The sequence below is a fragment of the Hevea brasiliensis genome, chromosome 15, assembly GCF_030052815.1.
Source record: "Hevea brasiliensis isolate MT/VB/25A 57/8 chromosome 15, ASM3005281v1, whole genome shotgun sequence".
NCBI lineage: Eukaryota > Viridiplantae > Streptophyta > Magnoliopsida > Malpighiales > Euphorbiaceae > Hevea > Hevea brasiliensis.
The window spans coordinates 8420295-8433117 of NC_079507.1; the positions used below are offsets into that span (position 1 = coordinate 8420295).

Here is a 12823-nt window from a genome sequence, read left to right on the forward strand (position 1 = left end):
AAATTTGTTTGTTCGATGGAGTTCTAAGAAAGTTTTGGTAGATAAAACTACAACCGACTTATGGTCAAAGTTGGAATCCCTATATATAAAAGTCACTCACCAATAATTTGTTCCTAAAACGCCGATTGTACATGCTGTGAATGGTGGAAGTTAAATCGATAGAATCTCATGTGGATGAATTCAACTCTCTTATTATTGTGTTAACATTAATTGGTTTTAAAATTAATGATGAAAATCAAGCCATATTATTATTGTTTTTATTATCTCCTACATATTAAAACTTTAGAGAAGCATTTCTCTTTAGTAAATAAACACTCATATTGGATGATCTTAAGATTACACTATTTGCTAAAGAGTTAATGGAGAAGCGTATTATTGATGGCGGAAGAGACAATCAAGGTGATGCACTTGCATTCATATGTAAGTGTAAAAAGAGGAGTTCATGAAGTAGCAACAGTAATAAAAAAACAAGTCAAAATCTAAGCACAAAATTTGACTTATAATTCTTGTAAGGAAAAAGGGGCACATTAAGACAAATTGTTGGAAATTGCAAAACAAAAATTGAGATCAAAATAAGCAAATCACAATGAAAAAAAATGAATGATAAGAGGCAAATATTGCATATGAAAAATTCTAATGGTTCAGAGTTTGTTCTCTCAATCTCCATTAAATCATGTCTTCAAAAGGACATGGATTATGGATATTGATGTGTATCGAATGTAATAATTAAATAAAATACTCTACTAGACTAACTAACTTGTAAGAGCAAGCATATTGACTTAATTAGCAACGTGAACTTAAGTGCTCACACACATTAACAATAAAGAAAATGGGGGGGGGGGGGGGGGGGGGTGTGTGTTGAATTTTAGTAATTCCAAGGAAACTAAACTAAGCAAACTAAACTAAAAGCTAAAGTATGCAAATCACCAATAATCAAAGTGATAAGAATGCAATTAAGACAAATAACCCAATATAGTAAACAGCTCAGTAGAGAGATATCTATCCACCATAGAAATTAACTATCAATCATGGACACTAATACAATAATTCTTTCACTTAAACAAATTGCTGTAGAAACTAAATAAGCATCAATTTACCTTTTTCTCCTTACTTATTAGATTAATCAAAGTAAGCATCTAATTAACCCATAACCAATTGAACAACCTTAGGCAAGCACAAGATTTAGCTCAATGGCAGCTTTAACATACTAGAGAAACATTACCAATTCTATTTAACAATTACACAATAAGTGACATAATCATTTAACCTAGGCTATGAATCTCTAAGTAATATGATGAATTTACACAATATCACATTTGCTACTGATGTAAAGTTAATCAAGCAATTACCATCTTTTCGTGAATTATAAGAGAAATATAAATATTCAAGTGAAAAAAATATTGATTGAATTAGTAGCTCAAGATTGTCTCATGATAATTATTCCATGGTTTTTACAATCCTCTCTACTGAACAAGGAAACTACTCACTCATGGTAATAAAAGAAAATACAATCAAAATTACAAAAAAAAAAATAAAACCACATTGTCTTTTATGAATGAAATTTGAACAACTTGAATCTAATGTTGATGATGATGCCACACACTCCAAAGGGATGTAGAAGCGCTCCACAAGCCAAAGAAGAAGAAGAAGAAGAAATCTCACTAGCAAATAGATCAAGTAATCAACACTTTTGAATGCGCAAAGAGGGGATTTGGCTACTATGAGTAAAAGGGAATTGATAAGCTCCAAATCTATATTTTGGACCCTTTTTATAGAGAAAAATAGGTTAAGTAAGATTCTAGATCTAATTTGAAGTCCTAGATGCAATCTAACTTCATTCGCTCTCAAGAATCCTAGTTAAAGAAGGAAAATAAGCTAAAAACAACTCTCCTTATATAAAACCAGGAAAATAAGCTAAAAACAACTCTCCTTATATAGAACCACACACTTGTAATTTATTTATTTTGGGTCTTAAATAAAATAATTAAACCCACCAATTAAGGCCATAATTCCTAGTCTTACATAACTCAATATAAAGAGTCCAAACAGACTCAACATCTGACCCTCAATGTAATCTAGCCCAATTGCACTCATTTTCCATATAACACCTCAAAATATGTTAATTAAGGTCCATCTATTAGACCATAAGGTCATATTTAAATTCTAAATAATGGATCATACACAAGCTCCATTAGGATTGTCCAAAGAAGCTAAACATAAGTTTGATGCCCAAATATGTTCTTTTTTCACTATTAGCCTCCAAATATCATAAATAAAACTCCTCTAAGCTCATTTTGTCATTAGCTATGTTCTCATCAAAATTATACCTTCATATGCCTTAAAATGCTTGATGTGTGCTTTGTTTATTTTTGTGCTCAATTCACCTCTTTAGGTTTCATAAGCTCTTCCATGTTCTTGTAAACACCTAGTAACATCAAAACAAGTATTGACAAGCTAATTAAACATTGTTCCTTCCATAGTCTCCTAATAGGGACTGGTTCTCCACTTATGAGCCTATTAGTAGTGGTGGATTGTGCTGACAAGCAACAACTTAGTATGTAAGATTACTGGAATTGGAACAATCCATAGCAAAATGCATGATGAAGTGGTGAGAACCATTTTAGATGTTTGACACATTCTAGATTTGAAGAAAAACTTGATGTCATTGAGTACTCTAGATGCTAATGGGTATAAGTACTTTGCTGAAGGTAGAATTTTAAAAGTCTATCAAGGAGGCATTGCAAGTTTAGCTCTCATAGAAGGAAAGGAAGGGAGGTTTGATTGGATGGAGTTTTGGGGCAAAATGAAACTGTTTCAAGTATATAGATTTTATCATCCAAAGTAACGAAGTAATAGATAAAGGAACTCTAAAAACAAGATAGATAGAATGGAGGAGTGAGATGGGTGTGCCATGTGATTGTATGATCCTTAACAAAGTGAAAGGTAACTTCTATAAAACAGTGGTAAGACTAGCACTATGTGTGGGAGTGAATATTATACATTTAAGATATAACATACTCACAAAATGAATGTGGTAGAAATACGGATATTAAGATAGATATTTAGTAACACAATAATGGATAAGACTGGGAATAAGCACATCCATCAAAGAGTGCATGTAGAACACATTAGGGATAAAATGAGAGAGTCGATGAAGATGGTTTGGTCATATGTCCAACATAGATATTGAATGCTTAAGCATGAATGTGTGAAAATTAGTGGTGGAAAGAGTGAGAAGGAAAATGAGAGACTTAAAATGATATGGAGGGAAGTAATATAAAAAATTATGATTTTTTTGGATATTATTGTCAAATTTGTTTCAAACGGCCGACTATAAATAATTTGGAATTAAAACTTAATTATTGTTATTGTTACGAATTATTATATCAACTTGCAACTTAAATAATTAATAATGCCAATAATTTATTTTATTAGAGTATTAACTTAAATTATTCATTTATTTTATCACTTCTAATCTTTTATATCGTAAAAAGTATATAAAAATTTCTTTGTCATACTGTTTTATACAATTTTAATATGTGAAAATTTACTTATTTTATTAATATAAGTTTATTATGATGAAAATTTTATTTGAAGTATTTGTTTTGTTATAAAATATTGTTATTCAAAATTTAAAATTTTATTTAAATTATTTTAAATAATTTTTAATAATATTACATATTAAATTTTAACTAATTTATTTTATTAAGTATTTATAAAAAAAATAAATTAATATTTATTTATTAGTAAACCGATTAAACTCTGATTTCATCTTGATTGAATTTTTTCTTCTTAATCCTTTGTGTTTTGTGTTGATTGATTTTATGACTGGATCAAATTTGAAAACCTTATAATATCAATTGTATATTATATCAGTGTTCACACAGAGTATAGTCATTTATAATAGTTGAAGACTCTTTTGTGAGAAAATATTCTTAGAAATTTATTTTAACTTTGATTCATTTTTATGCTTATCCGATTACAAGATTATATGTAATTAAATTCAATTTAAAAAAAAATCAACTACAATGTATGCACACAAAAATAAATAAAAAATTCATAAAAAAAAAATTAACAAGCCTGTTGTAAGTAATGAGTCCAATTAAATCCACAATCATTCAATAATTAGGTTTTCTTACAATTTATATAGTTAGAGCCATTTTGCATGATGAGCTCTAATATGAATATTTCTTTCAATTTTCATCAATATTATAGAAGGAAGATACAAGCAAAGAAGAGAAATAGAGAATTAATTATTTTCCGTAGCCCCAAAAATCCATCTCCCCACGCAAAGAGAGTTGATTAATTGGATTTACAGAAGCACTGTTAGCATCTTCAAACCTCACTCCTTTAGAAGAATCATCATTTCCAAGGTGAGGAGTAACAATGCGATCCAGCATACTCCATTCATTCAACCCTTGATGATGGTGATCATCTCTTCCTACACCCATTTGTTGATGATGTTGATTTGGTTCACAGGTTCCCACCTCTAGCCCTGCCTCGCAGCTTTGAGGATACCTAAGGGCGGTTTCGCTGCCACTCTCGCAATCTCTAGTGTTAGACATGAATTGTTTAGCCATTACAGGAGACACTGCAGAAGCAAGAGCTGATGAGTAACTATGGGTTGGCACTAAGTTTTGGGATTCGAAAAGAGATGAATAATGAGGTGTTGGTGTAGCCATATGTGGGTAGTGATGATGAAGGGCGAGCTCTGGTTTGTTTAGTTCAAAAGCTTGTTCATGATGGTGAGGAGTAGCAGGACTACGACTTTGACGCAGTAGAAACTGAGTTTGGCTATCCCTGTTGTGCATGAAACTTCGAGGATGAATAGTGCTTGATGATGTGTTGAGTTGTTGATGATCACCAGAGTTGATGATGTTTCCTCTTTCGTTCCCAACCTTGAATAGATTCTTCTTCTTGAAAACCTTACACACAACCCATCCATCCTCCTACAAAATCACATTATTTTGTTGTTTATACTAGCTTATAATTAATTAATATTATTTAAATAAAAAATGAAATGATTAAAATTAATTTTTTTATCTGAGGTAGCGGTGTCTAATGATTTCACGTCAGTAAATTTTTTTTTTTTTATGTTATTAAATATTTTATCACTCGAGTGCTAACATACAAAATCATAAATCTGACTTATAATCAGATCTTCAATAATAAAACTCTAAATCACAAAATATTTAAGTACACTTTGTCTTATATAATTTAAATAAATAAAATCAATAAATTTTAAATTGATGATATTAATGTCGTTTGATTTCGAGTTTGAAATCTAATGAAGAGTCAAGTAATGAAAGATACTTACAGTGGATGAGTTTACTTCAACATCGTCGGCATCTTCAAGCCTGTATTCATGCATGATCCAGTCAGTTTTCTGGCCATGAGGAGCCCTTCCTCTGTAGAAAACAAGGGTTTTCCTCATACCAATCTTCTTGTAGCTGTTCCTAATGCACTTATCTCTTCCCGTTGCCTTCCAAAACCCTGCATTTGTTGCTCTATTCGTCCTTGATCCTGTTGGGTACTTTCTGTCCTTGTGACTGAAAAAATACCATTCATTTTGTGGAGTCGATCCAATTCTACATCTCTCTACAGCATTAAATTAATAAATTATATTAAGCTTATAATATTATTACCTTTCTTAAACATGAAAACCGTGAGTTGGTTTGAATTTTTTTTTTCAAAAATGTATGTGATAATATATGGAAAATATTATTACAAAATCTATTTTTTATTACAATCAATGAGCTTTGATGTACTGGGACTCTGATTATTTATAGGTTTGCGATCTTTTAAGTTTAGACTCTAGTCCAAAGGCTGATAAATTTTAAAAATGATTCTTTACTACAAAAGGAAATACTGAAATAAACAAATTTCGCCTAGATTTAAACAAAAATTTGTCAGAAAAATAAAATTTATCAAAATTCTAACAAGAGAACAATGGCATAAATATATATATATATAATCTTTTCATTTCGATATTTCATATTTCTTTAGACCATCTCAGTATTATTGAATTAAAAGTTAATGGAGATAATGAATTTATTGGCAATTTTGACCTCGTTATTTAACAAGAAAAAATAAGACCTACAAAACAGAAAACGATGAAGATAATCCAAATTACAGAAGATGAACAAATACCCTATCAAAATTATTTTCTATAACTGAGAGAATTTTAATGTGAAAAATCAGAAACATGATAGGATGAAATTTTCCCCCATCAAAAGTAAAAGACAAGAAATATAAGATATAGATATATACCTCAACAAATTAAACATACATAGAAGAGTAGTTAATTATAGAGAATTGCGAAGGAAATCACAGTTTATACATGCCTTGTAACTCCCAAGGCTCCATCTTATTGAGGTCGACTTCTTTGATAACCTCCATATCAAACTTATGAAATGAAACCTTCTTCTTCAAGTAGTAATGAAGCAGCTCTTCGTCGGTTGGGTGGAATCGGAACCCCGGAGGCACCCCACCAGCAGATGAAGCCATTGACATGAAAGTACCAAAGGACCTTCAATTTTTTTCTATGGCTATAACTACTCCTTCGTTAAGTTGATGTATAAAGATGGCGTAGCAAAGGAGCTTGAACATATTTATATATACGAATACAAGTTAATTAATTCTATAAAGGAATTATTGAAAGTCAATTAAGCAATTAAACGATCCCAAGGAAAAGTAATAAAAGAATAAGATACAAGAGGATATTTGATTGTTTTCAAAGCAACAATTGCAAAGAACAGCTACAAAGGGTTCTTGGGATTTTCGCATTTGAAATTTTTATATGCTTTTATATGTACAGTTGGAGATGCAGTCGCCATAGCTTCGGCTCTTCACATGTGGGCATGACCTTAAGAAGCTATAACTAGGTTTCAGATTAATCTGTTAAATGGTTGATTGATTTGTACGTTTTGGGCTTGCACATGTGGGATATGACCTTATCAGAGTTTTCTGATCAATTTTCTTGATTCATTTGCACGCTTTCTTTCTGTTTTTTTAGTGTTTTATTATCCTTAATCTTGGGTATATCCTATTCTCTCGTGTATCTTGTTCAAAGTATCCATTTTCATTTTTTCTTTTTATTTGGGTATTGCTTTGACTTTGATTAAGTTCCAACTTCAAATCTCACAAAAGGTATCGACTCCAATATTACTGTACATGGGATGGTTTGGATGGATTGATGGTCCATTGCTAAACCAAAATGAATTTATCAATTTTAAGAAATGAAAAACCGAAACCATTGTTGGAGAATGAGGAACCGTGTTGATTAGTTTTGACGGTCATTCATCAGGCATGGTTTAAATCGATAAAAAGAAAATTTGGGATAGCTTTTTTTATTTTCCAGATGCAAAGTTATTGTGAAATAAAGGAAAAAAAATCTGAGGTAAATTAGTGATGATGTTGTGTCAGGAGTCCCACCTTGAAAGATCATAAAGAATTCAAAAGGCTTACAAAGGTGAAAGGCTAATTACCTAATTGATTAGATCTAAACTTTTTGTAATGGTTGGTCCTAACCCGAGTAAGTCCATAACACTTGTCACGAACTCTTGCCTTAGCTTATTCACCACTACCTGTTCAGCTTACACAAGGAGAAGAAGTATAAAGGAGACTGAAGTGAATACTCAGTTTTATTTCATTCTTTAACTCGTAGCCAAACCAAAAATACCAAAATTTATTATTTTTGGTATGATTTTTTTTCAGTTTTCATTGGTTTTTCAGGTTTTTTGATTTTGTTATACAGTCTTAATTGAGGCTTATCTTGTTCACAGGATTCATTTTCTTTCTTTTTTTTTTCTTTTTCTTTTGTTTGGATTGCTTTGACTCTGATTAAGTTTGAACTCAAAATCTCACAAGGTATCGACTCTAATACTAGTGCGATTTATCTGATTTCTTTTTTAAATTGCTTTGGTTTCATTTAAGTTTGAATTCAAAATCTCAATACCACTTTCTTGTTGAAAGGATTTATTTTCTTATATTTTATTTTATTTAAATAGTTGCTAAAACCGATTAATTTACTTGAAATTTCACAATTTTAAAAGTACTGATCCAAAACCATTATTGTCTATTTTGTTCAAAGAATCATCTTTACTAACATAACTCAACTTTTCACTAACTTCTGCAATATTTTTGCATGTGATATAGGTATATCTGCAAGTTTTATATGTGTTATTGTGCATGCTCTCCTAATTCATTTCATAACTGAAGCTTCCTATCGGTACCAAAAGAAATAACGGCTTTTCATGCATATAATGTTTTTTTAGAGTTTGATAAATGTTATATCATTAATAGAGTTCAAATCCTATCATTTTTAGAGCAGCCAAACATTTATAATACGTTTATTAAAGATTTTCCTAAGATTGCTCGAGCCTTACTTATTTTCTGTCTAAGAGTAGTGTCTGCTCATGAACATTAAAAATGCTGAAGCAGAGCTAAAGATTAATTTTTCAAACAAGTCCATCTCTCTCTCTCTCTCTCTCTCTCTCTCTCTCTCTCTCTCTCTCTCTCTCTCTCTCATATCTTGTTTAAAAAAGAAAACCCTTAATTAGATAATTTCTAATGCATTTGTTAGAATTATTCTATTTGAATGGGCTTATTGATTCAACTTTTATTAATTTTTTAAAAAAATCATTTTGTTAATTAGTTAAAAATATTTAAGAAATGCTACACTCCTTTGTTAGACTAATCATAAAAATTTAGCAAAATTACTATTTAATCCTTCTATTTTAGCAATACTAACTACTTAGTTCCCTTTTTTGAAAAATACATTAGTTAGTCTCTATATTTTTATTACTGTATTTTTATTTCTCATACTCCTTAGTTCCTTCATTAATAAGTTTTCCATATGATTAATGTATTCAAATAAAAGAAAATTATTGTTATAAAGACTAAATAGTTCAAGATCTATAAAATAGAGAGACTATCATTACAACAAAGTTGGTCTATGCCAACACTTTTTTTTAACATTTTATAATGCAAAAAAGCATTGGGATAGACCTTACCTGTCACACCCTACTCCTCCGTAAGATGTAACATGATCTCATAGTGCACCTAATGAATTACCGTACTTCGCTTACCGATAACCCATTAAATATACTATAAGGAATTTTAAAATAATTTTCATGAAATTAAGTAGTGGTGGGAACGTTGAATATTTCTTAAAAAGCCTTTAAGTGAAATTTTGATCATGGATCAAATCATCGATTAAAGTCTGGTATTACAAAAAATTTTCAAAATTTTGGTAGAGTGCCGACTGTATTTTGAGAAAATAGTTCTTTAAACCTAAAAAGGAAAACACTCCCAATATGTTTTCTCAAATACAACTCCAATAAACTTCATTTCATCTGACAATTCAATTTCAATAATCAAATCAATTCATTTTCAAACCAACCTCATCATAAAAGAAACATTTCATTGATTACAAGACTCAAAAATTAATATTACAAAACTATACAGGTAAATAAAATCTCAAATTTGCATTACAATAATTTACATTTAATTATATACCAAAATATTTTACAAGAGTTTTTATATAACTGCTCAAATAATTTACATATATATTATTACATGCATATATCAAAACTTATGTATATGGGTATACCTATGATATACCTGGAGCTGATCTGAATGTGTCTTCAAGGCGCAGCTACAGGAATTCTCACTCAGTTGCTCTATCCTTACTTTCACCTGTGACAGCATACAAAGCTATCGCTGAGTGATGAACTTAGTGGTGCACAACTATAACTTAAAACATAGTATAATATACCTTAGAAAAATTACAGCAAATAATTTAGAAATCTAGATACTCATCAAATTTCAAAAATCAAAATATTTGTTGCCAATAATATAAATCATTTGTATAAAATGACTTTGATCACGAAATTCAATTTAGCAAATCACAACTAAACATTTAAGGTAATTCCAATAAAATCAATTATGCATAAATCCCATTTGAAATTGAAATTCTTTACTATTCAAAAATCATTCTTTATCTCACTAACTATGCAAGACTAATCCGAAATGGCCATCTCCGGGGTGATTCTAACTCCCTATGGTCGGGGAGGTCGAATTGGATTCTAACTCCCTATGGTCGAGGAGGTCAAATCATCGTGCACAATACCCCAATTACAATTCAAAATTACAAAGTTCATATTCAACAATTTACATACATAAACATACCTAATTACCACTTATCATTCCCAACAACATTTACATACACATTCTGTCATCCTTGGTACTAGAATTCACCAAGCTATTTTCATGAAATTAATCACTCTTCCATGCATCACAGAGCTGCCGAATTGGTCAATTTACAAGCCCTCACAATTTCTTCCAAAAACTCCCAAAAATTCAATTATTCAATTACACAATTCAAACACCTACATGCAAGTACACTCTTATACATTTAAACACCTTAATCAACCCCTAAAATCACCATTTACATGACAAATTACATCATACTCCCATGGACATGAAACTGCCAAAAATTGGACAGCACCATAACTCATCAAATCCCACAGTTTCTTCCATAATCTAACTTCCCATAACCTCCACTACAACTTTAGTGAAGCAAGAATTGAAAATAAGCACTTACCTCTTTTGGAGCTTGACCAAACTTCACCCAAACTTCTTAAATTTACTACCAACTTCTTCCTTGCAAGGTGAGGACTAACTTTAGTGAAGACAAGCTATAGAAATTATGGCTCGAAGGTGGAGTTTAGGGCATATAAGGGTGGGCGGCCATGGATGGATTTTGGGGAGCTTTTGGTTCGGTCAAGATAAATGAAGAAGAAAAAGATTGAGTTGCAGAAAGTGAGTGGAAATTTCTGATGATTTATGCCTTTTATAGTCTTTAGTGGTCCACTAAGGTTTAGGAAAATATTTGTTTAATGATAAATTAATTTATACTTTTTCTTATTCAATTTTCTTACCCCGTAATTTCCTTTAATTCCATTTCATTCCAATTTCAATTTTTTATGGCATTTTCAAAATTCAACATTACTTATTTTTAATGGACATTTAGGTCAAAAGTCAACTCTAGGTATCAAATGACCAAAATACCCCTCTTCAGGTTGCATTTCCAATTTTTCGGTAATACCGAATTTTATCGGTTTCTTGATTTTTCGTTTTTCTTTGTACTAATTCATTAATTTTTCTTTGACATTTCTAATGTCAATTACACCTCTATAGTCCTTTAATTATGTCCAGAAAATTATTTTCCAAGGGTTCCCCGTGGTCCTAGGGTCGACAATTGCCTTTGCCATAACTTCCTGATGCGGTCACCCATCACTACGTTACCGGCTCATTTAACCTAACTTCATTTCCTCTCTTTTATTTTTCCTCAATTTTTTCTTGTATTTTCTTACCTTATTTTTCATCATTTTATGTCTTCTCAATATTATTTAAGTGTAGTTCCAGACATTCTGACTTGTCCGGACAGACATTAGTTCACCGAAACAATCAAATGTACAGACTATGTAAAATGAGGGCGTTACAATTCTTCTCTTCTAAATAAAAATTTCGTCCTCGAAATTTACCTGATGTATCTGTTACTTCCTTGCTTCCTCATTTCTTTGTGTTGTTTCATCAATATCTAGGTTTGGCTCCTCTCTAGCCTTCATGGCATACACCCGTGGTGTCACCCTGACTTCGGGCCTTTCGACCGTCTTAGAAATAGCCTTCTGTGAAATCTCAGTCGTCTCTGCTCTAACTGCACCTCACTGGATACTGTGTCCCACCATTGATACGTATCATCTTGGAGTAGAGACACAACAGCCTCTAGGTTCTGTTCTGACCAATTCTCATACTTACTTTCCTAGTTCCTTCTCTTTCCATTCCACAACTTAACTTTAATTATTTCATTCCTCAGTCTTATCTTCCTCCTTGACCCAATTCCTTGACTCGACTGTCGAGTCAAAATTTAGCACCGCTTATCACCCCTAAGAAATCCACTATACTTTGGTATTACTCTGATTTGGCCCTCTAACCATTCTAGTCAACCCTTTTACTAATATTCGTAACATTTCTTTGTTACATTTGAACCAGCTATTCAAATTTTCACTTTCATAACTCTTTTATCTATCAATATTCTATAACTTACTTCGTTTTGTACTAAACTATAACCTTTTGATATTTTAACTTTTGAGTTTTAAATCCCTAAGTAGGATTTCCAAACTCATTTCCAATAATAAAATTATGTCCTGGCATAACTATACCAAAATAGATGCCATTGGCAACTATTCTCATTTTGGTGTACTATCAAGTAGTACGTAGATCTACACAATAATCTCAAGTCAGTACTATAATGTAACACCCTCACTGTAGTAATTCTGTACATTCTACTGTTTCAGCGATTGGTGTTGGTCCGGACAACTAGAACATCTGGAAAAATATTTAGACTAGAGTGAGGAGTCATAAATAACTCAAATAAGTATAATAAAAATTAAGAAAAAATTTTAGAAATGAAATACAACAAAGTTAAATGAGCCGGTGCCCTAGCGATGGGTGACCTTGATGGGAACTTGCTGTCTTCACAGCTAGAAGCCCTAAACCCGGGGGAAAATTCATGAAATAATTTTTGAAATTCCTGAGAAGAGTCATTGAGATTTTGATGGCATTATAATGCCAAGAAAATGCTTAGAAAAATTTTTAGATTGGTACAGACAATTTTGGCTCGATAAGCCAGACGAAGGGTATTTTGGTCATTTCGTCTTCAGATATGATTTTTGGCCAACTTGTCCAGTTAACTAAATAATTATTATGACATAAAATGTGAATAAATACTGCTAAAAAATAAATTGAAACTGAGTAG

The 12823-nt window shown here is 31.2% G+C and overlaps 1 protein-coding gene across 1 annotated transcript; it reads right to left on the minus strand.

Moving 5' to 3' along the window:
* Positions 1-4097: 4097 nt before the first annotated feature.
* On the minus strand, positions 4098-6570 carry LOC110658912 (protein BEARSKIN2-like). The gene is made up of 3 exons (XM_058136410.1): positions 6345-6570; positions 5318-5598; positions 4098-4949 (listed from the first exon to the last, which is right to left on the minus strand). Exons 1-3 carry the CDS (start codon positions 6511-6513, stop codon positions 4254-4256), a joined length of 1146 nt encoding a protein of 381 aa, XP_057992393.1. The 5' UTR covers positions 6514-6570; the 3' UTR covers positions 4098-4253.
* Positions 6571-12823: the final 6253 nt, after the last annotated feature.

Excerpts from the sequence above, each read along its gene's own strand:
- LOC110658912 (XM_058136410.1), bottom strand. The coding sequence starts at position 6,513 with ATGTCAATGGCTTCATCTGCTGGTGGGGTGCCTCCGGGGTTCCGATTC. Across the intron at positions 5,599-6,344 it reads GGAGCCTTGGGAGTTACAAG|AGAGATGTAGAATTGGATCG; the intron begins GCATGTATAAAC and ends TTAATGCTGTAG. Across the intron at positions 4,950-5,317 it reads TTGAAGTAAACTCATCCACT|GAGGATGGATGGGTTGTGTG; the intron begins GTAAGTATCTTT and ends GTGATTTTGTAG.